Genomic DNA, 27,079 nt, shown 5'->3' on the forward strand with positions numbered 1-27,079 from the left:
TAGTAGCACTCTGATGGTGTTCACAGAACAATTTTCCTGTTTCTAAGAATTGTGCAGCAAATTGTGGTTAAGGCAGAGAAGGAAGTTTTTACTCGATTTGAGGGTTTAAGCTTTGTTTTGGTTTTCTAGCCCAAACCTTCCATTTTACTGCTTAAAAAATATCTTATTTAGAATTTAAGGGTTTGAAAACCTCAAACATTTACTTGGAAAGGAAAAAAAACTACCCTCTCATTTTGAGAGTGTCAAGGTCTGTGTTGAATGCATTTGCTGGACTTTCAGGTGGGCACCTTGGCCTCATCCAAAAACCCCAAGTACTTGAACTCATTTTTCAACAGTAAGCCTGAAAACTTTAGTTGCAAGCACATGCTTTACAAGCAATTTACACGCAACAATTCATTCTTGGAGAGAACCCCTTGAAGTAGGGGCCATCAACTGTCACTCCATTGTGGAGACAAGAAAATCAATATGCAAAGAGGTTTTTCAGCTTACCCAGTGATGAGGGGAGGATCTTGGTTTGGGCCTACGCAGTTGGCCTCCAAATCACGACCCTCATCGGCAACACAGAGAGCGTGATGATGCCATGCTCGTTCTTGTTATTCTGACAGGGGCTGTGGTCTCATTTAATAAAACCTGAGGACCTGTTTCAACCTGGTGCTTGCTACCTGTGACTAAAAGGGAAGTCTATGTCCACAAACTCTTCTTCTCAGCCTCCTCCCCAGGAGCATCTTTGCCCAGAGCCCTGGAGGAAACTGGCAACCATTGCTGTCTTTCTCTCTTGAGGCAAACAGAGCCTCTCTCCTCTTCACAAGCTGGCAGCCATCTTCACCGCTGTTCCTGCTCACGGATCACTAGCAGCTAAGGGGTGTGGGGTGTGTGTGTGTGTGTGTAGGATGTGTGTATGTATATATTTGCATATATATGTATGTAGGTATGTGCTTTATGTATGTATGAGTGCATGCATATGCATACATGTATACATTCATGAATGTATGCATGTGTATATGCATATATACATGTATGTATGTGTATGCATGTGTGTATGTGTATGTATACCTGTATGTTTGTGTGTATGTGTGTGTTTTATGCACACATGTATGTGCATGTATGTACGCATACAAGCATGTATATATATACTGAGAAAGAGAACAGGGAGGCAGAGCATATACCCTCTTGGTGATTCTATAATAATTACACTGGCTAGCTTTACTGGGGTTGGAAGTGTTATTAATCTTTCAAAGAGTCAAGATTTTACCAGATTTTTATCTGTCTTCTTTTTTGTTGGTTTCTGCTCTTAATTATGTCCTCTTTTCTACTTATTTTGTGTTTTAACTCACTTTTTTCATAGCTTTTAAGAGTATTCTTTTCTCCAATCTAAGTGTAAATATTGAAATTTCCTTTTAAGAACTAAGTTATCTATATCCAACATTTTGGTATTTTTCCAAAAATCACTTGTGATTTTTTTTCTAACTCAAAAGTTATAATCATGTTGGGGAATTTCCAAATATTTAGGAAGTTTTTTGATATTTTATTTTGTTTTTAATTTTATCCTGTTACGTTCATTCACTCAAAGCTTTGTATTTATGTCTCAACACATGATGTTGGTAACCATTCTATATTCTCTTGAAAATATTTTTCTATAGATGCTAAGTGAGGTAACTAAGCCTCATTATTTGGGTCAAACTGATCACAAAATTGCTCACACTGGAGCTGGAGAGATGGCCAAGTGGATAAGAGCATGGGCTGCTCTTACAGGGGACCAACCAAGATCCAATACCCATCACCCACCACATGATAGCTCACAATCACCTCTAACCCCAGTTCCAGGGGATCTGATGCTCTCTGGCCTCCGTGGGCACCCAACCTGCACATAGTGCATAGATAGACATGCAGGCAAAGTACTCACACACATGAGATAAAAAAAATTAAAAATTGTTTGAGTCATTCATATCTGTATTCATTTTAGTGTAGCTGGTATACATTATAGAGATGCATTAAAATAACTCAGCTATCATTATGGATTTGGACATTTATGTCTCATTTTCAGCTTTTTGCTTTAAGTAATTGAAGGCTGTCTTAGTTAGGGTTACTGGTGCCGTCATGAAACACCACAGCCAAAGCAACCTGGGAAGGGAGGGGTTGATTTGACTTTCGCTTCCACATCTCTGCTCATCATTGGAGGAAGTCAGGACAGGAACTAAGCAGGTCAGGATCCTGTTGGCAGGAGCTGATGCAGAGGCCGTGGAGGGTGCTGCTTCCTGGCTTGCCCTTCCTGGCTTGCTCAGCCTGCTTTGTTACAGAACCCAGGATGACCAGCCCAAAGGCTTTCAGTTACACACTTAATAATTTCTGTCTTGATGACACCATAACCACTTTTCATTGAAGAATGTCATTTTTCAAATCTGACAGTTGTCTTTGATTGGAAACATACCATGTGTAATGATAATGCTATCACACAAACATCTCTCAGTTCCTTAGCTTAGCATAATCTATTTTTTCCTTTTACTGTCTTTGAAAAGTATTCTATACAGAAGCATTTAATCAAATCCAGATTTTATTTATCCTTATGTGTGGTGGTATTGTGTTCCCCCAAAATATTTGTGCACCCTAATAAAATTATCTGGGGTCAGAGACAGAACAGCCACTAGATACAAAGGCTAAAAAATGGTGGCACTCACACCTTTAATCCTAGCACTCCAGAGGTAGAAATCCCTCTGGATCTCTGTGAGTTCAAGGCCACATTGGAAACAGCCCGACATGGTGACACATGCCTTTAATCCCAAGAAGTAAGCCTTTAATCCCAGGGAGTGATGGCAAAAACAGAAAGGTATATAAGGCGTGAAGACCAGAAACTAGAAGCATTTGGCTAGTTAAGCTTTCAGGCTTCTAGCAGCAGTTCAGCTGAGATTCATTCTGGACTCAGAGGCTTCCAGTCTGAGGAAACAGGACTAGCTGAAGAACTGGCGAGGTGAGGTGGCTGTGGCTTGTTCTGCTTCTCTGATCTTCCAGCTTCACCCCAATACCTGGCTCCAGGTTTGATTTTATTAATAAGAACTTTTAAGATTCGTGCAATACTTATGATCCTTTCCTTTTCTTTAGCTCAGTTTAGTTCATTTATATCTAATATATTATTGTTAGGCTGGACTTGTCTACCACCTTGCTATTGATTTTTTTGTTTGTTTTCTTTTGTTTTTCTTTTCTCATTTCCTCCTCTCTTGTCTTAATAAAATATTACAGCGTGCACAAGACCTGCACAATCTTCAACACAGACAGAATCCCCGCATGGCAGGGCAGGTGGGCAAATCGAGCAATTGGCATTTGATAGCTTCTGGGAGAGATATGGATGGTTTCCTTTAAGGGTGTGTGTTAGTTAGGGTTTCTATTGCTGTTGCTGAACACCATGACCAAAACAACTTGGGGAGGAAAGAGTTTATTTATCTTACACTTTGAGGTAACAGTTCGTCCCCAGTTACCTGGAAGCAAGTATCACCAAAGAGCTGGAATTTAAATTAGTGGACAGCTTTGTCTTGTTTCTGATTTTAGTGGAATTGCTTGAGTTTCTCTCCATTTAATTTGATGTTGGAAATTGGCTTTCTGTATATTGCTTTTATTATGTTTAGGTATGTCCCTTGTAATCCTGATCTCTCTCTCTCTCTCTCTCTCTCTCTCTCTCTCTCTCTCTCTCTCTCTCTCTCTCTCTCTCTCTTTTTATCATGAAGGGATGTTAAATTTTGTCAAAGGCTTTTTTAGCATCTAAGGAGATGACCATGTGCTTCTTTTTTCTTTCAGGGTGTTCATATGGTGGATCACACTGACAGATTTTTATATGGTGAACCATCCCTGCATCCTTGGGGTGAAACGTACTTGGTCATGGTGGATGATCTTCTTGATGTGTTCTTGGATTCAGTTTACCAGTATTTTATTGAGTATTTTTGCATCTATGTTCATGAGTGAAATTGGTCTACAATTTTCTTTCTTTGTTGTTGAGTCTTTGTGTGTTTGGCTATCAGGGTGACTATGGCCTCATAGACAGAATTTGGTAATGTTCCTTCTGTTTGTATTTTGTGGAATAATTTGAAAAGTATTGGTCTTAACTCTTCTTTGAAAGTCTGGTCAAAACCATCTGGCCCTGGGCCTTGTTTTTTTTTTTTTTTTTTTTGGGTTGGGAGACTTTTAATGACTGCTTCTATTTCCTTAAGGGCTATAAGTCTATTTAAACATCATTAAACCATCAGGGAAATGCAAATCAAAATGACTCTGAGATTCCATCTTATATCTGTCAGAACGGCCAAGATCAAAAACACAACCACAGCTCATGCTGGAGAGGATGTGGAGCAAGGGGAACACTCCTGCATTGCTAGTGGGAGTGCAAACTTGTGCAGCCACTTTGGAAGTCAGTGTGGCACTTTCTCAGAAAACTGGGAATCAACCTACCACGAGACCCAACTACACTGCTCTTGGGCAGATACCCAAAGAATGCACAATCATACCACAAGGACAATTGCTCAACTACATTCATAGCAGTTTTATTTGTAATAGCCAGAACCTGGGAACAACCTAGATGTCCTTTAACTGAGGGATGGATAAAGAAAATGTGGTACATTTACATAATGGAGTATTACTCAGCTGTTAAAAACAAAAACATCACGGAATTTGAAGGCAAATGGATGGAACTGGTAAAAAGTTATCCTGAGTGAGGTAACCCAGACTGAGGAAGACAAACATGGTTTGTACCCATTTCTAAGTGGATATTAGCTGTAATACAAAGGATAATTATGCCTTAATCTACAGACCCAGAGAGACTAGGTAATAAGGAAGCTTTATTGGGGGACACCAAGATCTCCCTGGGAAGGGGAAATAAAAGGAATTTATTGAGTGGACTGAGGGCAGGTGGGGATGGGAACACGAGCCATCAGGTTGGGCTGGGGTGGGGGAGGGTACTGAAAGAGACTACTAGAAAGGGGGAGGCATTTCAGAGTCAGGTAAAAACCTGGTGCAGGGGAATCTCCCAGGAATCTACAAGGAAGACCCCAGCTTAGACTCCTAGTGATAGCAGATACATAGCCTGAACTGCTCATCTCCTGTAACTAGATTGGTGCCTAGCCCAATTGTCATCAGAGAGGGATCATCCAGCAACTGATGGAAACAGGTGCAGACCCACAGACAAACATTAGGCCGAGCTCGGGGAATCCTGCGGAAGACGGGGAGAAAGGATTGTAGGAGCCAGAGGGGCCAATGACCAAGGACCATAAGAAAACTTGGAGAATTAACTAACCTGGGCTCATAGGGGCTCACAGAGAATGAACTGACAACCAGGGAACCTGCATGGGACTCACCTAGGCCCTCTGCATATATGTTACAATTGTGTAGCTTGGTCTTCTTTTGGGACTCCTAACAGTGGGATCAGGGGCTGTCTCTAACTCTTTTACTGGCTTTTGGAACGTCATACTGGGTTGTCTTGCCCAGCTTTAATACTTTTGGGGAGGTGCTTGATCTTACTGCAACTCCATATACCATGTTTTGTTGATTCTCATGGGAAACCTGACTTTTCCTAAACAGAAACACAGGAGTGGATTGGGGTGGGAACAGAGAGAGTGGGGTGGGGGAGGGACTGGAAGGAGAGGAGGGAAAGGAAACTGCAGCCAGGATGTAAAACAAATAAATAAATTTATTTTAAAAACTATACCTTGGGTTGGTGAGGCGGTTCCTGTGGGAGTCTGTGGGAGTCCAGCTCTGACCTGCTCCCACCTTTCGAAGGGTTCTTGGGTGGAGGAGAGAGGAATGAGGAAATATTAGATAGAAAGGTAGAAAGAGACAATAAGAAAGACAGAGACACAGGATCGCTTCGGGAGGGCCCTGGGTCAATACCCAGTCACCCTGAGCTTTATTCAAAAGGAGGGCTTTTTATAATATGCCAAGGGGAGAGGCAAAAGGCCTCCCCCTTGCAAAATCAAAGCATACCATATAGCCAAGTGTAGACCCTTCCAAATACCTGGTAACCATGCCATGGCCAAATCATCTTATTATGCAGCCCTGCTGTGTAAAGCATGCTCAGATTCTCTGACCCTGAGTAAGGTCTCACTAGATAACTTCTATGGGCCACCACAGGTTCAGTGGATAAAGGCACTTTCCTCCAAGCCTAATGTTGTAAATGTGATGCTGTAACCCACATAGTAGAAGGAGATAACTGACTTCTTCAGATTGTCCTTTCCTTTCAGGTTGTACTGTGGTACATGTAAAGAAATACTATAAAAAATGTTTAAAAGGGCCGGGCGGTGGTGGCACACGCCTTTAATCCCAGCACTCGGGAGGCAGAGCCAGGCGGATCTCTGTTAGTTCAAGGCCAGCCTGGGCTACCAAGTGAGTTCCAGGAAAGGTGCAAAGCTATACAGAGAAACCCTGTCTCGAAAAACCAAAAAAAATAAAAAAAATAAAAAAAAATAAAAAAAATGTTTAAAAGGACTTTGAAACAGTACAATTTTATTAATCCTGTCCTTTTTGTTATTATTGTCATATATTTTAGTTCATCTGGAGCAAAAAGCCCTACAATAGATTACCTTTAAACAATTGGTTGTGTTGTGTATTGTGTGTATCCATACACACACACACACACACACACACACACACACACACATATATATATATATATATATATATACACTTAATACACACATGCATATGTATATGATATGAAAAAGTTATTTGTGGTGCTGTTTATTTCTGTGGCTTGGATTTCTCCCTGCTAGCATTTCCTGTTTGGCTAAATAGTCTCCTACTCATTTTTCTTCCACTTTACTGTGACTTCTCATTGAATCATTTATCCAAAGTTATCTTGTGTGGTTTTCACTTTAAAAAGATTTATTTTAGCCGGGCGTTGGTGGCGCACGCCTTTAATCCCAGCACTCGGGAGGCGGAGGCAGGCGGATCTCTGTGAGTTCGAGGCCAGCCTGGGCTACCAAGTGAGCTCCAGGAAAGGCGCAAAGCTACACAGAGAAACCCTGTCTCGAAAAAAACAAAAAACAAAAAACAAAAAAAAAAAAAAAAAAGATTTATTTTATTTTAACATTGTGTGTGTGCAAGAGTGCAGGTGTCCTCGGAGGAGTGCAGACCCACTGAATCCCTTGGAGCTGGAGTTAAGAGATATTGTGAGGCAGCTGACGCGGTGCTGGGAACAGATTGTGGGTCCTCTGAAAGAGCAGCGTGCAGTCGGAGCCTCTGCGCCAGCTCTCCAGCCCTGTTTTCACTTCTGAATGATATATATATATATATTTATTCTGAATGGAATTCTGGCTTGGTGGCCATCCCATTTCATTCTCTTTTCCCTGTTCTTAATGAGATGTGAACTGTCATTCATAATATTGTTCTCCCCTGACGTAATAGTTCTCCTGATCTCACCATTTGTACCTTATCTTTGTGTTTTAGACCTTTGTCAATGATATAGTTAGGTGTAGATTTTTTGTTGTTATTGTGTGTCTGTATTTATTTTGCCTGGGAGTTTGCGGATTCTACCCTAGCCTCTCACATAGTTGGTTCTGCAGTCCTTTCCCACCATGCCCAGGATTCACTTGTTGAACATTACTGTAGAAGAGTTATAAAGATTAGATTGTCTTACCTTCTTTTAAAATTTGTGAAGCTTTACTCTATCAGGCTTTTTTTTTAATTACTTGTCAGGGCAGCTCTATTTCAGGCTTTTGTTCTTGTTTTGTTTTGGAGGCAAAGTTTCACTATGTAGCTCAGGCTAGCTTCATACTTAAGCTCTGTCTCAGGATTTCTATTGCTGTGAAAAGACACTATGACCATGGCAACTCTTATAAAGTAAAAGATTTATTTGAGGTGCCTGCCTACAGTTCAGAGGTTCAGTCCATTATCATCATGGTGGGCAGCATAGCAGCGTGCAGGCAGACATGGTGCTGGCTACATCTTGATCAGAAGGCAACAGGAAGCGGACTGAGTGTTACACTGAGGGAAGCTTGAGCTTTGAGACCTCAAAGCCCGCCCCCACAGTGACACATTTCCTCCAACAAGGTCACACCTACTCCAACAAAGCCATACCTCCTAATAGTGCCACTCCCTATGAGTTTATGGGGGCCAAGTACATCCAAACTACCACAAGATCCTTCTGCCTTAGCCTCAAAAGTGCTGGGATCCCCTCCTCCTCATTCTCCTCATTTTCTCCTTCTTCCTCCACCTCTTTCTCCTTATCCTTATCCACTTCTTCTTCCTCTTCTTCCTCTACTTCATTGTTCCTTCCTTGTCCCCCCTTCTTTCTCCTCTCTTCCTCCCCTCTCTCTTCACCCCCTCAGACTGGGGATTTAACAAAAGGCCCCATGCATGCCAAGCACACACGCTACTACTGAGCTACACCCTAACCTGAAAGAACTTTATTTCACGTCTGTAGCAGGACATTGTTCTTGATGATTGTTTTGTGTTCTTAATCTGACCTTAATAATTATTGATTTAGATACAGGAGTACAGCTCCATGGTAAAATGCTTGCCTAGCATATGTCAGTCCTGGGTTCAATTCCCAGGGCTAAAAAAAAAGTGGTTTACTGGAGTTCACCTAAATGATTGCAACTGATTTGTACAAATGATAATGATTAATAATTAATATAAATTACATCTGCGAAACTTTTTTAACCAAACACTGAAAAACATTTGTTAAGAGTTTAGTACAAAATTTGGGTGGAACAATGTATATTTTAGAATGCTGCTATTTAAAAACTGAGATAAAGGGTCAGGGGCTCAGTTGGTAAAGTACTTGTGGTGTAAGTATGAGGCCCCGAGTTTGGATCTGAAGCAGCCATGTAGAAAGCCAGGCTTTGCTCTGCATATCCGAAATGGGTCTCACTTACCCTTCTTTTGCTGTGAAGAGACACCATGACCAAGTCAGCTTATCAAAGGAAGTATTTAATTCGGGGGCTCACCGTTCTAGAGGGTGAGAGTCCATGACCATCACGGTGGGGGGGGGGAGGGGCATAGCAGCCAGTAGGCAGGCATGGTGCTGGAGCAATGGCTGAGAGCTTCCGTATGATCCGGAGGCAGAGAGAGCCAACTGGAAATGGTGGAGGATTTTGAAACCTCAAAACCACCTCCTCCCAGTGGCACACCTCCTTCAACAAAGCCACACCCCCTAATCCTTTCCAAATAGTTTCACCAGCTGGGCCCTAAGCATTCAAACACAGGAGCCTATAAAGGCCATTCTCATTCAAATCACTACACTGGGGGAATCAGAGATAGACGGAGCTCTGGGGCATGCTGGACAGCCAGTCTAGCTAAATTGGTAAGCTCCAGGTTCAGTGAGAAATCCTGTCTCAAGCAAACAAACCCACGTGGAGAGCAACAGGAGAGGACATCAGTGTCAACCTCCGGTCTCCACACGTGTATGTGAACCTGAACACACACACACACACACACTCAAAAAGTGAGGCCCAATATTATTATAAGGCAAAATGTTCTGTGTAAATTGTGTTCTCTGGTATAAAAAAACCTGTTACTTTCTTTGACAAAAAAATAATCCTTTTTCACAATTAATAATTTAAATGACGTATCAAAGGAAAACGCCAGAAACAAACTTGCCTGGCACTGTATGTTTTAGGACTGCTGATATAAATCATTGTGTAGGAACTGATGCGTTTTTCCTTATTGCTTAACAAAGCATATCAAAGCAATGTAAACGATAATGCTGCTGTATAAATCAGCCGGCGATAAGGGCTGCTGGGCAATAGTTTACTTGAGAGCAGAGCCTGGAGAGCTCGGGCTCCAGGTCCCGAGAACTCAGAGAAAGCCGAGTATCAGTTTGACAAGCACTCACCTTCCCATCCCAGCTCCTGAGCACTAAAACAGCTTTGATCCAGAGTTCTGTCAGCAAGCCTTCCCACACAATCAATCTTTCTGTGTGTTCTTAATTTTACTTCCTAGCCCATCTTCCTACTGAAATACTGCACATTGTGTATATATATAACATATATGTGTATATACCTACAGTAAATATATAAATATATTAAAATATATAGAAATATACTTAAAAATATAAATTAATGATTTATTTATTTTTATTTCATGTGCATTGTAGTTTTTCCTGTGTGAGTGTGTTGAATTCCCTACAACTGGAGTTACAGACAGTTATGAGCTGCCATGTGGTTGCTGGAAATTGAACCGGGGTCTCCTGGAAGAGCAGCCAGTGACCTTAACCACTGAGCCATCTCTCTAGCCCCATGTTAAAATTCTTTTATCTTAAGACTATTATCCCATGCACTTATTTTCATGTCAAGTATAACATCTTTATATAGTTATTAATGGGGACAAAAATGCAGCTAGGCAATTTTTAACCTAAAAAATATAATCGTAACACATTGACTGCTTAGCTACTATTATGAAAATGGACGCAAATGAAGAGAAACGGCTTGTGCATTTTCATGGAATCGCAGATGCTGGAGCCGTATCCCCGCCTGCCACCCGCTATCTCAAACGGAGCCCAAGCTTTTAAAGTTATTTCCTAACTAATGTTAACAACCCCAGGTGTTTCCTGATTTCAGTTGTTCCGACTCTGAAAAAAAAAGCGAGTAACCTAGGGAAACGTGTAAAATTCCTTTGTGAGCTTCCTTTCTGCATATCGAGCCCACGTTTCAGCTTAGTGTGCTGGGTGATTTTGTATTCCCATGCCCGTGTAGTCCTTGAGCATACCATGTCCCTTTCTTGTGATAGTCACCAGAGTTCTTCTCCCTTTTTATGTCCTGTTATTGCACTGTGCATGTCTCTGTGGTCTGCCTTGGACTCACATTTGCTGAGTGTGGTTAGACTAAGAGAATACGGGATTTCAGCCGCTCCCTCTGACTTGGTGGGTCTCTTAACGGCTTTTAGTCTGTGGCTTGGTCTTCCTTACCTGAGGGCACATGGCACTGAACGTGCTGCCGTGAGGATGAGCTGGGTGGAAGGAAAGAGCGCCCTCAGGAGGCAGGATTCGCAGCACTTTGGTGAGTCTGCCTCCTTCAAATTAACTTCAGTTTCCCACTTATTTCTGTGGAAAGTTATGATTTGTCCAACTCAGCTGACAACTTTGGAGGATGCAAACCCAGGTGCTTGAATGCCATTGCCCCTGGTATTCAGAAGGATCACGTTGGCTTGTTAAACACTGTCCACGGTGCCAATTACTGGGTCATCCAACTCCCCATTCCACTCTGAAAGTGTTGGCAGAAAGGCCCTCCGAGTAGTTTACCGGCTTAATGCAGTGGTTCTCAACCTCCCTGATGCTGCGACCCTTTAATACAGCTCCTCATGTTGTGACTCCCCCCAACCATAAAATTATTTCATTGATACTTCATAACTGCAATTTTGCTATTGTTATGAATTGTAATGTAAATATCTGATATTCAGGATATCTAATATGCAACCCCGGGGTGGGGGGCGCCACCCATAAAATCCCAAAGGACAAAAGCCTCAATTCTGAATTTTATCTATTTATTTAAGTTTGGTCAGGTTTTTTTTTGTTTTGTTTTGTTTTTGTCTGTTTGTTTTGTCTTTTAGACAAGGTCTTGCTCTGTAGACCAGACTGGACTGGAACTCACAGAGATCCACCTGCCTCTGCCTCCTGAGTGCTGGGGTTAAAGGTGTGCGCCACCATGACCAGCTTTGCTTGTTTTAGAGTGTGTGTGTGTGTATGTGTGTGTATTGTGTGTGTGTGTGTGTGTGTGTGTGTGTGTGTTGTGTGCATGGGTGCAGGTGCCTGAGGAAGCCAGCAAGTTCAGATTCTATGGAGCTGGACCACTCAGTGTGGTTCCGGGAAACAGGTGGTCCTCTGGACGAGAGGAGAAGAACAGATGTTCTTAACTACCGAGCCATCCTTCCAGCTATTCAACCAAGAGTTCTAAAAGAGGTGACAGACAAGCAGGACTCTGGAAGATTTCAACATAGGCCTGCCTCTTGGCCAGTTATATAGGCTTTTATTTATTTATTTATTTTTTTGAGACAGGGTTTCTCTGTGTAGTTTTGGTGCCTGTCCTGGATCTCGCTCTGTAGACCAGGCTAGCCTCAAACTCACAGAGATCCGCCTGGCTCTGCCTCCTAAGTGCTGGGATTAAAGGCGTGCGCCACCACTGCCCGGCCTAGACTTTTTGTTGTTGTTGTTGTTTTATTGTTTTTCCATGAGAAAGATGATGGGGTTTGATGTGAAAATTTCACACTTAGACAGGATTTCAAGGGCAGGAGTCTGCTACACATTCTTATTATGAACTTATATAAGCTCTAGGAACAGGGCTCAATCTGCGACTTCAATTACTAAAAACAAGAAAATATTCAAGTTTCACCTGAAAGATGACAGGAAATAATTAAAATTTAAAACGATCCAAGTTGGTCTTATTGTGATTTGTGTGCAGTATTAGGAATTCTAATATGAGCTCAAAACTTTCTTAGACTGCTCAAGTTTTCATTACAGAAAAAAACACAAAATAGAGATACTTGAAGAAGATCCCTCTAGCAATATAAACACTTACAAAGTTACTTTCTGTTTACCAGACACTATTCCAAGTGCACAGAATAACTTCTAGTGTAGATGGGAAAACATCCAGTAAAGTAACATCCAGTAAAGCTAGGCAGAGCCTAAATTCCTACTGTTGGGATGGGCTACCGGAATCTACTCATGACCTGTGACAACCACTGTTCACAGTTAGGGCTACACCCTTCCAAATGACAACACACTACCTGTACATACTTCCTGTCAAGTAGGATTCCGGTGAATTGTATCATTTGGTATACTGTTTTGTTAACTACATATCATGAAAAAAATTTAAGATGGCTAGTGTGGTAAGAAAACAGTTGTGGCTTTATCCTGGTGAAGGCTTTCAAGTGAAGCTTTCCCCGTTCACACTCAAGTGATTTTGATGGTACAATTATCTGGATTGGTGAAAAACATTTTGTGTCTTAAATTTTATCACTACAAAATGGTTCAATCAAAGGGTGTGTGTGTGTGTGTGTGTGTGTGTGTGTGTGTGTATGTGTGTGTGTGTGAAGGTTCTTTTAAATGACCTAAATGTAATTCTGGAGACCTTAACATCCAAGTATGATGGTGTTGGCCAGAATGGAATTAGCGATTATGTGGAGAGTCACTGAGCGGACCAGAGAAAAGCCAGTGAAGGGTGAGGGTGTGAGTAGATCAGGTGGGCATTTTTCTTTCCCAAGTTTCTCACACAAGTGACACCAGCTAATAACTTGGTTGATACTTGTAGTTAATAACCACGTGGCTTGTTCATGGATTGGAACCCAACCAGACAAGTTACTGGGACAGGCTGACCATAGGATGTATTAATAATAGGTTTAGAGAAAAATGATTAGTATTTTAAGTCATGTTAACTTGCTTCTTTCACAAATACCTTTTTTTATGTGCCAAGAAAAATGTTAAAAAGCGAAGACATATAGTAAGTTTTAAATTTTAATTTGAAGGGAGATTCTTGCCTTACATGACATGCTTTAATTTCTAGTTGTTATTATGCACTTGGAGATAAGAAGTTTGGGGTGACTACATGCAATTAGCTTTGACTCCCCTAAACTATTTATCTTTTTATTGTATATGAAATATGTTTTCTTAATTGACAAAACTATAATCAGGCTTTTATGAGTCTGTTTCTTAACACGGTGTCATAAGGTTTTCTGGGGGTGACACCCAACCTCTAGAAACACAGGAAGACAGTTCCAAATGTACCAGTCTAATCTTGGTAGATTCAGCTGGGTAAGTTATGTCGAGAGGAAAACTGATCATGGGAGAGATTTGCATTTGTTCTCATAGGCACATCAAATATTTAGCCTCACTTGATTTTCCTGTTTGGAAACCCAGCAGAAGTGTTTTATGGGGCTGCAGCTCTTGATCGCCGGGCTAGGACACAGTACACAGTGTCACTAGCTTGAATTCTTCTTTAGGGACTAGTTTGCATGGTCTGTTCTGCTCTCCGTCTGGGGACCCATCTTACTGGAATTGGGTTTTAAGGCTCTTCCTTCTGTGTCCTCAGAGGACATGGAGTCTGCCTGCTCTTCCAGGACATCTCCTTTCACACTTCCTTTCCTCTTTCCTCATGGACTGTTTATCCTTGAGATACCCGAGCTGACTATCGTGTCGGGACCCCTGGGCTAACAAGTCCAAACCTCTCTGATCTCACTGTTCTGCCCAGCCTCCACTTTACCTCAGCTCATCCTCTGAAGTCATTCCCTGTATTCACTGTCACATTCAGCAACTTCACATTGCCAGACCCAGAGGTGGGGCTTTTTACTCATTCCCTATAATATGTGTATCACTTTTCGATATGAAGCTAGTGTCTTCTTCCATTCTGGGAAATGTTACCGTTTCTGTGAAATATCTACCATTTTCTGTTCTTTTTGGAACATTCAGAAGTAGGACATCGTGGCCCCTCTTACTTAGATGTACCTTTTCATGTTTAGAACTGGATACGGAACAGCCCTGAATTGACACCCCCACCCCACCCCACCCCCCGCCATGACACTGCATCCTGCCTGTGGAGAATCTCCTTCTTTGCCTTGTACACAGAATCAGCAGTCGTTAGTTCTCTAACCTGTTATGGGTTGGAATCACTCCAGCATGGGGCTTAGGCATGCATTAAAAAAAAACAATGAAATGGGTCAAAACCCAGCTTAACTATGTATTAACTACGATCAAATTCATATAAATCTTTTGACCCTGGATTCACTTATTTGTAAAGCACTGAGTCTAATAACACTGGTATTGTTGCCATGGGGATAAAACAAAGTTTGTCAAGTGTCTTGTTAGAAAGGCGGATGCGCAACCCATCATAACATGGCAGCCAATATCATGGCCTAAAGTGCACCACCCGCCCAGCAATGGCTCATATGCTTTATGTGATTTGGTTGGTTTATGTTCACATTGAGATAAGTACACGTATTACTTGCTCATAAGCACAACAATCCGACATCTGTTTTCATTTATTTTACAATATAATATTTTATTATATATATTTTGTGTACTTTATAACTATTTAAATTTCATGGTTTAGTTTTAAATGTTATTTACCCTGGGTTTTTTGCTGTTAATTATATGTAGTTTTAATAGCTGGATGGTAGCCCATTGAGTTGTTACGCTAGGATTTACTTACACATCCAAGTATTACTAGATGTTTGCAGTGTAAGAACCAGCTTTAAATTCATTGGTGTTTACTGTCAGGTAAACTCCCCCAAGGCTGTGACATCTTAGAGTAACACGGAGTAAGTTTTGACCTGGCTGTGACATTTGCTAAGTTCTCTGATTCTATTTTAAAAGTAGAATGAGCATTGTGTGAAACTTTCCTTAAGGAATCAGAAAATTTGCAGCAGTTCAATCAACCCAGCAGCTCATAATAAAAAAAAAAGATGCTAGGAATCACGAACAGAGAAACCCAGTTACTGTACGAGTAGTTACAGGAAAAGGTCCTTCAGTTTACAAAGCCTGGGTAGCACAGATTTCCAAGTGGCCACACAGATATGACTCTATTACACTGGTTGCTTTATTGCATTATATACATGTAGTGATCTGGGTGGGATGTACAGACGTAAAGGGCCTTCCTTCTACATCAGGGCCAGATCTGGCTAAAAGCTGTCATACAGGTGAGGCTTGGGTTAACAGACAGTCCCCTCTTACAGAGACCTTGGACCTGTCTGGTGTCTCCTGGAAAGCCACGTATCTTCCTGGAGATGGACTTGAAGATGTTGGTAGGAAATCTTGGCTCTGCCAGGGCTGCCAAGCTATGAATCTGGAAAGTGGGAGCTGTGGGTGGCTATCTCCAGTACCGAAGGAGCCAGATCTCTGTGAGTTCGAGGCCAGCCTGGTCTAGATAGAGAGTTCCAGGCCAGCCTGGGCTACATAGAAAAACCCTGCCTGAAAATGAGGAAGTGGGAGGGGGGAGAGAAGGCACAGTGTGTGATGAGAGAGAAGCTAAGAAGGCATGTGGGTGCACTAAGAAACAGTTTGACTAATACCGGAGGTGGCCCGCACTGACTGTTTCACTCTAGTGTGGGACTTTAATCAGACAGTTGTAGCCAGAAGACCAAACACTAACATAGATGCTTCTCTCCCTCTTGAGCCAATGTCTGGCTGTATTCTCCAGGCTGGACTTGAATTTGGGTTTAGGTCCCCCGGAATCCACCTCAGCCTTCCCTGTAGCTGGGTCTAGAGGCACATGCTACCATGCATGCTCAGCGAGGTCCTTCTCTTAAAGCAAGGACGATCCCTTCCTTCATTCCTCCCATGTTCTCGGGTCTGGGTGATCTCTCTCAGGTCTCGTCTTGTTACCCTCCAAGTGTTCTCTCCTCTTCTTCAGTGCCCTTTCTCCTCATTCGGACCAAAACTTGTGGTATTATCTCACAATCTTTACTTCTTCCTGTTTTTTTTTTTTTTTTTCCCACCTCAACCCACATGGGATGGCCTTCTGCCACCTTCCCTCTAGAGGAACAGCACAGAGATCCCGAAACCCTGTCCACTGCCAAAAACACCGGGCACGTTTCCTCCGTGCTTCTGTGAGTCCTGCACCATTTGACCTAGACGCTCCTCTCTGTTTGAACCCTGTTCCCTTTGGTTCCCACCATACTTGTCCACGACACCCTCTCGCCTCCCCCTCCTTTCTTACCGGCTTCTCGGCAACCCTGCTCTCTTCTCCTCCACCTGCAAATGTGGGGCTTTCTGAGGAGCTCTGTCTTTGTTCTTTTTCTTTCCCATGCTACACTCTTCTAGTCTGTTTCACACAGCAGAACCTCAACCAGCATCCTGGCTTCCATTACTCTCCGTGTACCTTGGCTCCTAAATTTATGTCTTCAGCCCAGACTGTCCCTTGGAGTGTCACAATCGCCTAGCCAATCGCCCAGTTTCAGATTTCCACTTAAATGTATCAAACATACATCAAACTCGACAAGTTTCAAATTGAACTCTTCATCTCCGCCCACAAATCTTTTCTCTCCAGCAGTGGCTTAACTCCTTAATGGCTCCCCAGTGGACCGGGTAGCTTAAGCCGCATTCTGCAAGTCACCCCAGATGCTCTCCTTTCCTCATCCCCTCCGTTCAGTCTAGCTCCCAGACCTGTCAATTTGGCCGCCTTAACATGTCTCCAATTCATCTGTGTACCTCCATCTCCATTAACACCCGAAAATCCCAGTCAACAGCAACCCCCTCACAGGACCCTTCTCCACCCAGGCTTGTTCTTCCAATATCTTGGCCACGAGGCCCAATGAATATTTTTAAAACATAAATCTCATCCTGCCTTGGCTCTGCCTCTCGGGCTTCTAAGGTAGCCCATAGGGAATGTCCTCACTTTCTCCTGATTCCCCTCCCCCAGTCTGGCCGTGTGGCCACCTTGTCAGGATAATCTTACCTTCTTGAGTCTCACCTTTCCCTGTCTCCAGCTTCCCAGTGCTCAGTGTTCCCTAGATGGGTCAGACCATGCTGTTTCTCAGAGTCTGACCCAATCCTGCTACTGCTTACATCCACAGAGGACCCTCCCTACCCATCCACGGGGATCACATGGGTCAGGGCCCTTGGTCTTTTCCTTCTCTACACTTGCCACGTATGGAGTTTTCTATTTGTTGTTTCTAGGCCCCACAGGCGTAGCAGGCACTTGGCTGTTCTGCGCACGGCCCACCCTGGGGCCTGATATGACGATGACAACGACTACTAGGGAATGTCTGGTGTTCCTCCAGCCCCAACCCCGGGTCAGCTGGTAGCTCCTCTTCATTTGGGGACGGCCTTCTTAAACCGCCAAAGCTGAGCAGTGGCAAATCCTTCAGTGGTTCTGAAGGCCGGCGAGCCAGCTCTTTGGACGAGTCAGGGAGTCAGGTCCAGCTCTTTGGGGGAGGTGACTCACTGGGCAGTGCTGACCTCTTACCTAGGAGTTCCTCCAGCGTTTGCTAGCATGCCTGACAGAGCTCTGCCTGAACTGAAGTGACCTGCTACATCCTTGTCCCACTCTTTCAGGAAGCCCTGGTATTTCCAAGAGAGGCCCTTCCCATCAGCCTATTGTTCTCGCTTTCATCTTATAGTGGGAAGCTGCTACTGGTGAGGTCTCAATACTCTAGTGTGAAATGGCCGAGAACCTTCTCAGAGAGCCCGTCTTAGGCTCTAGAAAGGGGGCTGCAAAGGCCAACCTGTTCCATAAGAACCGGTAGGGTGAGAGTGCCAAGTATCTTAAGAATAGCCTAGACTTTATGGGAGACAAATTGGTTGTGGCTGGCCCTCGGGGAGCAAGCTTTCTGGTAGAATGGATTAGACCAAAATCATTTTCCTAGGGGACAAAACCTGCAGGAGCCACGCGATGAGTAAGTCCGGAGTCTGCCCACTCCGGGACAGTAATAACCTAAAGTGTTCCTAGAAGAGGTAGATTCTAAGGCCCCTGTGCGTCAGGGCGGTGCATGTGAACACTTTCTGTCCTTAAGATGCAGGACTGGGTGGACCAGTAACCACCTCTCGCGGAGGAAGGGACTTATTATATACCCTGACCATGTCTGTCTCCAGCAGAACCAACCTTTCCTGCTCTTTGTGCAGGGACACACCTCTCCGAGGAAGGAGGAGCACAGGATTTCCATCATTATCATTGCCCTATTTAAAAAAAAACACAAACAAAACAACTAATTACTCATTGCTCTCTGCAGGAAAGGCGCATAAACAGGATGAGTCTAAGATGAACCTTGGGATGAGCCATCCCTGTAAAGATTAGGAAAAGCTACCTCCCATCATGTTCCCGCCCCTGGCCAGGGCTCTCGCCACCAAAGGGCAGTGGCTCCAGGCCACCGCTTAGGGTGGGAGGTAGGGCTCCCTGCTGCCGATCTTCCGCATCCTCCCGGCTTGCCAACTCTCTGGGTTTGTCTGCCACGCCTCAGGTGTTTGTTGGCGGTCGACCACGAATTCTTTCTTTTTGTTCAGCCTCTTAGGGCAGCCCCCAGCCCGAAACGCTCCTTCAACCTGGCAGCCAGAAGCAGGGATCCGGGAGCACTCAGGGCCCGGGCTGCCTGCGGGGGGCGCGGACCTCCTCCACCGGGTGCACCCCAGCACCCACCTTGCAAGGCCGGGCTGCCGGCGGCGCGCCACGCCCCCGGGGTCCGGAAGGCACAGCAACCCGCGCCCGGCTTCTGAGAACTTAGAGCCTGGTGGCGTGCGGCTCGGGCCGGGGATGCGGCGGCGGCTGCTGCTTCCTGGTTCGCAGCAGCTCACCGAGTGGGGGAGAGCGTGAGCCCGCGGAGGCGGGGGCAGGAGGAGCGGGCGGAGGCGGGGGCAGAGACGCCAAGGCTGGAGCTAGCCGGACGGGTCGCTCCTGCTCTCCGGGGAGACGATCTGCCCGGCCCCGGAGAAGGGGCGAGCCCCGCGCGCTCCGTAGAGACGGTCGGGAACCCACCAGCCCGCCAAGGGCTCGGAGCCCAGCTCCCCTCCTTTCCACCTCGAGAGAAAGGGCGGGAGGGAAGGAGGGGAGGGGAAGGTCCCTTAGAGGAGGCGGAATGGCCGGTGGCAGGGGGCTCGGGCGCTGCTTCTCCCGGGAGTTGTCTCCAAGCCTGTGGCTGCGGCGAGGGCTACCCTGAGCCCGGGCTCCCTGCTCCCCGGTGCCAGCTAGCGCGGCCCCCACGGGGCCCCGGCAGCAGCGCCGGCATGTCGTCCGGCACAATGAAGTTCAATGGCTATCTGAGGGTCCGCATCGGAGAGGCTGTGGGGCTGCAGCCCACCCGCTGGTCCCTGCGGCACTCGCTCTTCAAAAAGGGCCACCAGCTCCTGGACCCCTACCTGACGGTGAGCGTGGATCAGGTGCGCGTGGGCCAGACCAGCACCAAGCAGAAGACCAACAAACCCACCTACAACGAGGAGTTCTGCGCCAATGTCACCGACGGCGGCCACCTGGAGCTGGCCGTCTTCCACGAGACACCCCTGGGTTATGACCACTTTGTGGCCAACTGCACGCTGCAGTTCCAGGAGCTGTTGCGCACGGCGGGCGCCTCGGACACCTTTGAGGGCTGGGTGAGTAGCCACCTCCTCGCTCTTTCATGACGGCTGGATCTTTCCTCCTTTTATTTATTTATTATTTATTTATTTAAACAAAAAAAACTCATCAGGGTCCCGCTTTCTCATCGCTCCACAGCGGAGGGAATTCCCTCTAGACTTTGGTTCTCTCCCAGGTGACCTGCTCTGTTGATGGGACAGCGGCGGAGGGTGTGTGAGGGCGCAGGTGTGACTCTGGCAAGCCGGCCTGGCCACCGTCTTCTTTGTGGACCTGGACTTTGCGCTTAGGGGAAGCCCCGCAGTGATAGAGAGCGCCATCCTGCTCCTCCTCTCAGGGTAGGGGGTGATCTGAAAGTGATAGGGTTTGAGTAACGTGCTTCCAGCACTTCTTAGGAGAAAGCCATACATTCTCGCGAGTATTATTCATAGTGTTTATGGATGCATGTTGGTTCAGCCACACAGACGTGCACACGTGTTTCAGCATGCACATCCATTACATCCCAGAGGTACAAAAGCCCCACCGGCAGGGATCAGAATGAGTGCATGGCTTTGCACCCTGGCAGAGTTTTGTTTAGCTTTTTCCCGGGCGTGTGTGCGTGTGTGTGTGTGTGTGTGTGTGTGTGTGTGTGTGTGTGTGTGTGTGTGTGTGTGTGTATGTGTTGGTGGTGCTGGTGGTGCTGGTGAAACTTCTCAGTGTTTGCTATTAAGTTTAATCAGCCTGGGGTGCGTTGAGGGCTGCAATAGTGTTTCCAAACTGTTCCTCCGAGAAGACGTGGCCAGAGCACCTGAAGTTTGGTTGTTTGTCCTCTCTGCAAGACATGTAGCTGCGCGCAGCTTCTTACATGCCGCTGCCGTTCCCATAGTTCCCTGGAGACAGAATTTCTACTGTAAATTTCTAGAGCGCCTCACACAGTGCCAAAACGCCCTTATTTCTTAATCCTCGCTCCGTCTCTGTGAGGTTGGGGTTATTGTGCTCCCTCTGAGATGCTGAAATGGTAATTACCATGAAGTGGCCTGGCAAAATGTGGTATGCTGTGAAGACTCAAAGTTTAATAGTGGTCTCAGTTCTGACGCGAGTGGGCTTGGAACCCCAGGTGAATCGGTATTCAAAAATCTGTTTGAAACTCACAAGTGGTGGAACAAGATAGATAGTGGCAAAGATTCAGTGAGATATGTATTTTGTTTCTGGGTGTTGTTAATTTTACCATATGTTCTGTAATAGCACCAAAGGTGTGAAAGTCTTCGTCTTTTATTTTTTTTATTAAGAGATTTTCTATTCATTTTACATATAAACCACAGATTCCCCTGTCCTCCCTCCTCCCCGCCCCCAACCTTTCCTCCAACCCACTCCCCCCATTCCCACCTCCTCCAAGGCAAGGTCTCTCTCATGGGGAGTCAGCAGAGCCTGGTACACTCAGTTGAGGCAGGTCCGAGCCCCTCCTTCCTGCACCAAGGCTGTGCAAAGTGTCCCACCATAGGCACTAGGTTCCAAAAAGCCGGCTCACGCACTAGGGACAGGTCCCAGTCCCACTGCCTGGGAGCCCCCTATACAGTTCAAGCTAAACAACTGTCTCACTTATCTAGAGGGCCTAGTCCAGTACATGGGGGCTCCTCAGCTATTGGTCCACAGTTCATGTGTTTCCACTAGTTTGGCTAGTTGTCTCTGTACTTTTTCCAATCATGGTCTCAATATCTCTAAGCCTTCGTCTTTTAAATGGAAGTAAGAAAAAAAAAATATCCATGGCTTTTTAACCTCAGTTCTCAAATGATGGGGTTAATTTCACCTCAGTCTAACTTTCTTTTTGGAATTTAGTAGTCGGCTAGATAGGATCCAATAAAATACAGTTAAAAATTAACATTGTTGTTGGTGTGAGACAGGGTCTTACACAGTGGCCCAGACTGGCTTGAATTTAGGACAACCCTTTTGCCTCAACTTCCCAAATAAGTTTACATGTTTTCTGTGAATTTCTGGACATGGAATGGAACTGAGCATGAGAATATTTTTTTTTTTTTTTGAACTGGTGTTCGGTTAAGCGTTAGGCTGGGCAAATCTCTTGGGGAATTAGGTGATGGAGTGTGGTGGTACAGGCTGGCCATCAGCCATGATAAGATGGCTTACTGGAGACAGCCCAGATTAGTCTGAAGGTTTGAGTCCCGGGAGAGCTTTTAAACACCTCTGCTTTTAAATATGCTAGATAGGAACCTCTGAGAGTGGGACTCTAGCATCAGTACTTACAGACTTCATAGGGGACGGAAAAAGTAGTTAAGATCGAGAATATGGAGCCGAAATGAAGACCTAGACGTGAGGCCGTGATAAAACCTCAGTGGAGGCTTAGCTAACTAGGAGGAGCACGGAGCTGTTTACTGTTGCAGGGGATGAGTGAAGATTTAAATCAGAACTGAAGTTCAAACTCTATCTTTGCTTAAGATTATACCTCGACGTTTAATAAGACCCACTGATAGCATTCTGGAAAACTTCAATGGTAGGATAGGGCCAGCATTTAAATAATGTTAGAATCAGTGATTTGTCATGAATTATATTCACTTAGATGGCACACACACATACACACACACACACACACACATACACACACACACACACACACACACACACACACACACACACACACACACACACCACACGTTCTAAGCATTTTGAAATGAGGATAGAATGACTAGAATGTTTTCTTTTCTTGTTAAGAAAATATATGAGGGTGCTGGAGAGGTGGCTCAGTGGTTAAGAGCACTGACTGCTCTTCCAGAGGACCTGGGTTCAATTCTCAGCACCGATATGGCAGCTCACACCTGTCTGTAATTCCAGTTTGAGGGGACCCAACAATCCATGGCAAAACACTAATGCACATAAAAATAACAATATCTTTAAAGGAAAAAAAGAGAAAATATATGAAACTACGTGGAATGCATTCTTCAAAATTATCTTTTATGGACCATAGAAATACCTACATTTGCTTATCAAATTCAAATGCGTAATTTATTCACAGTGTAAGTGGGAGAATAAAAATTATTCTGGTTGCAAGTGGAACTACAAATTACTGACCTAAAAAATAATCTAGTATCTGCCAGATCATAAGAAAGGGATGTAATTATGAGTTTATTATAAAACAGCCTTTTCTCCATTATAATAAACCAAGAAACCTTCTGTGCTTTATTGACCGAGATACTCCCCAAGTATCAAGAAGGTAACCAGGAATAGTGGCTTTACCACCACCTTATTGGTGTTCAGTTGGTAGGAGAAGAGGAAAGCTCTATTTTAAGAAAATACATGTCTGGTGCCCGCTCCAGTGTCTGACATGGAATAGACACTCACATTTTTATTAATTGTACACTCATTTCATTCAGTATATATAAGATAAATGAAGGTGGTAAGATACAGGTGAATTTTTTTAATGGAAATTAATCACACCAGACACTGAGATTAGTAAAATTTCAAATCACAGATCTGTGCTTTCATCTGGAACCCCGAAGAGTAGACTGAGCTAAGAGTAAGGAAGTTTGTAAAGATAACAGAAGTTGGACAAGTAGAAAACAGGAACCCAATACAGAAAAGGCAGAGTCTTTCTCTCTTTCAGTTGATGGGCCTCGGCCAGAATGATGGAGATGAGAGGATGCAGGCTAGACGTCACCACTGTTCTGTTTAGAATGGGAATGGGGGCATCACTACAGAGCCTACCGACGTTATAAAGGAAGAGACGCATAAGTTATAAACAGGGTCATGCCAGTGAGCTCCACAGTTTAGATGAAATGCACAGTTTGCTCTAAAATGTATAAAATGCCCAATTTCTCTTGAATAACTTAAGTCCATTTATAACCATTCAACTAATTGTGTTTATAGTTAGAAGTCTTCAACAATACAACTCACGGTCCCAGATGGCTTTACTTATAACTTACCTTGTGTACTTAAGGATGCATTATTACCTCCTTTATATAGACACTTTCAGAAAATAGAGGGGAAAGAAACATCGTAATTCATTATTTGAAATAATACCAATGCACAATGAAGGCATTCCAAACCAAGACAGCTGCAGGCAGGTATCCTCCTCCTTCATGACCTTAGATGCAAGAGATTTAAATTGTAGTCACTTAAATCAAGCACCACAGCAAGCAGAGAGTACATCTTCGTCAAACAAGGGTTATATCCAGGACTCTAAGGCCGACTTAGTGTTTGTAGAGCTACCTGTGGACTCCTTGTGTGGACAGCGTCAAAGTGAAGGCTTGTCTGATCACCTCAATAGATACAGAAAGAGTGTTTGAGAAGATGAACCATCTATTCAGGGTAAAGTTTCTTGGCAAGTTAGAACCAGGAAGAAATCACTTCAACTCAATAGAGGCCATCTATACAAACCCGCAGGAACGGTCTTAGTGGTGGTAGAGCAAACACTATTCCCCTGTGATCAGGAACATGGTAAGGGAGCTGCTCTTTCTGCTTTTTCCACACCATCCAAGAGTGCAATAAGGAAGTTTCAAGAAATAAAATGTACATACATTACAGAGGAAGAAGTAAAACCATCTTTATTTGCAGACCAAAAAAAAAAAAAAAAAGTTTGGAGGACCAACAAAGTCGGTTTGCAGGATCCAAACTAATGCACAAAAATCAATTGTGTTTCTATGTTATTAGCAGTGAACTACTGAAAACTGAAATTAAAAATATCACGTGTAAGAAAATCGAAGATGAAATTGGATGAATTAGATAGAATAAATGCAAGACTTTTTCAGTGGAAATGATAAAACATTGCTGAAATAAAGATCTAAGTAAATGGAGAGTATGATGTATTCATGGCTGGGAGGATTCTGAATTATTAAGAACTCTGTTCTTCCAAAATATTCAGTAGATTTAAAGCAGTCTGTCATGATCTCAGTAAGGCTTGTCATAGAAATTGATAGACTGATACTAATTTATACAGAGAGATAAAGGACCTATATTGGTCTAAGAATTTTTTTTTTTTTTTTTGAGACAGGGTTTCTCTGTGTAGCTTTGCGCCTTTCCTGGAACTCGCTTGGTAGTCCAGGCTGGCCTCGAACTCACAGAGATCCGCCTGGCTCTGCCTCCCGAGTGCTGGGATTAAAGGCGTGCGCCACCACTGCCCGGCTTGTCTTTTTTTTTTTTTTTTTTTTTTTTAAGAATTATTTTTAAAAAGAACACATTGAAGGATTTGCACTATCTGACTTTAGAGTTTATTGTAGTGTTGCCAGCGGGACACAAGAGTCTAAAAACAGATCCTACCGTGAACCATCAGTTGGCTTTTAACAAAGGGGCCAAGAAGACAATTCGGTGGGGGACATGTCAATCTTCTCAAGTGGCTGGGCTGTGTAGCCATGTGGAGGAGGAGAAACCTTGACCTCTACCCCATACTATATACAAAGTTAACTCAAAATGGTATAGACCTAAAGTAAGAGCCTGTCAAATATCTTTAAAAAATTATAGCAGAGAAATCTTATAATCTCGAGTTCAGAAAAAAAAAATGAGGAAGAAAAGATAGCAACCCCAAAGCCCCAATTATTAAAAAGATCGAGCTTTGTGAAATTTAAAAATTACTTCTTAAAAGTTGTTCAAGAATATGAAAAAACACAAGCCAATACCTGGGAGTAAATAATTGCACAATATGATTTAGGCAAAGCACTTGCAATAATAACTAAAATTTCAACAGTAATGAGAAAAATCCCAATTTGTGCAATTTAAAAGTGGGCCACAGGATTTGAATAAGTACCTTTGTAGGAAATAGCATATTGTAATATACTCCATGATCCTGATCACTAAGGAGATACAAACGAAAACAAAACACAACAAAATATCAGTCTGTTCCCACTGGAAAGGCCAAAGTCAGTAGCCCTGCCCATAACAAATGTAGACTAGGAAGGGGGCAGCTGTCGATCTCCCACACAGCTCTTAGGAATGTCAAAGACTGCAGCCCTGTTGGAAAACAGTGTGGCTGTCTTTTAAACATGTACTTACTGTATGACTTACCGTTAAATGTTTACCAAGAGAGATAAAACCATTCATAGTAAGACTTGTGCGTGACCATTCACAGGAGTTTCATCTGTGATGCTCTCAAACTGGAAACTCATTTGCAGCAAACAGGGATGCTTAAGTAAATTGTGGTGTGTCCATACTGACAGAGACGAATGAATCTCTGATACATGCAGCCAAATTTCCAAGGAATTCTGCTCTGTGAAGGGGCCAGACCAACTTCTCTCACACCCACCCTACCCCAGAAGAACATATATGATTCCATTTATGCAAAGTTCTGGAAAATGAAATTAAGTCCATGGTGACAGGAAGCATACCGGTGGATGTCTGGGAATGAGGGAGAGATAGAATATAATGGAGGTACAGGTGAATTATTTATTATTTTGACAGTGGGGGTGAGTTCACACTTACCTAAATATGCCAAAGCTTATCAAGTAGTTCACTTGACAGAGGTGCCTCGTATTATATTTCAGTCATACTTCAGGAAGACCATAGACAAACAGTCAAGATTTATCATCTTTATTTTGCTGAAAGTGTAAGAAGGATGCTAATGATGGTGGAATTGAGCCAGCCCTGACTCTGGGAAACAGCATTGCTCCCTCAGAGTCGGAGCCTAGAAAACCCCAACTCAATAAGATCACTTTACTTCGTTCATTTCTGATTTTTGGACAGTTTCATTTTCTAAATTGTCACTCAGATTTTTTTTTTCTGCTTCGTCCAGAACTTGTTTGTTTTGTATCATTTCTTGGACTTCGGATTAGTCCGCTGAAGGCACCATTTCCTTCTTCCCCCCTCTGGTATTTGCTTTTGTTTTCTGACTTTGCAAATGGAGCCAGCTATCTAAGACTTGATGCCCGGTGTAGAGGAGTAAAGGAGGCAGGGGAGTGGGAGGCTGCGTCATGGAAAGACCTTGGCACCCCCTCAGGAAGGAAGGCCCTGCTTGGCGGGATCCCAGCCCCCTTTTCCTGTTCAGCCTCCTGAAGACATTCTGTTCTGTGTGGAGGGCGGCTCTCTCAGTTTCTTTGAGACACCCATTTGAGAGTCCTCTCAGGTGAAGCCGCCTGCTGACCCGCCAGCAATCATCGATCTTCTTTTCACTTGGTGGCTGGATCCAGGCGCATGAATTTTTTACA

The 27,079-nt window shown here is 43.9% G+C and overlaps 1 protein-coding gene and 1 long non-coding RNA gene across 2 annotated transcripts in view; one reads left to right on the forward strand and one right to left on the reverse strand.

Moving 5' to 3' along the window:
• Window positions 1–15,479: 15,479 nt before the first annotated feature.
• On the reverse strand, window positions 15,480–19,170 carry LOC143268448 (uncharacterized). Its single transcript, XR_013044371.1, has 2 exons — window positions 19,032–19,170; window positions 15,480–18,574 (listed from the first exon to the last, which is right to left on the reverse strand). It is a non-coding gene; the product is annotated as an uncharacterized LOC143268448 (long non-coding RNA).
• Window positions 18,767–27,079, forward strand: part of Prkch (protein kinase C eta) — a 211,941-nt gene continuing 203,628 nt past the window's right edge. Inside the window, exon 1 of the mRNA XM_006992732.4 lies at window positions 18,767–19,978. Coding sequence (XP_006992794.1) covers window positions 19,616–19,978 — 363 coding nt within the window. The 5' untranslated portion in view covers window positions 18,767–19,615. The remainder of the gene's footprint in view (window positions 19,979–27,079) is intronic.

Source organism: Peromyscus maniculatus, chromosome 14, assembly GCF_049852395.1.
Source record: "Peromyscus maniculatus bairdii isolate BWxNUB_F1_BW_parent chromosome 14, HU_Pman_BW_mat_3.1, whole genome shotgun sequence".
Classification (NCBI taxonomy): domain Eukaryota; kingdom Metazoa; phylum Chordata; class Mammalia; order Rodentia; family Cricetidae; genus Peromyscus; species Peromyscus maniculatus.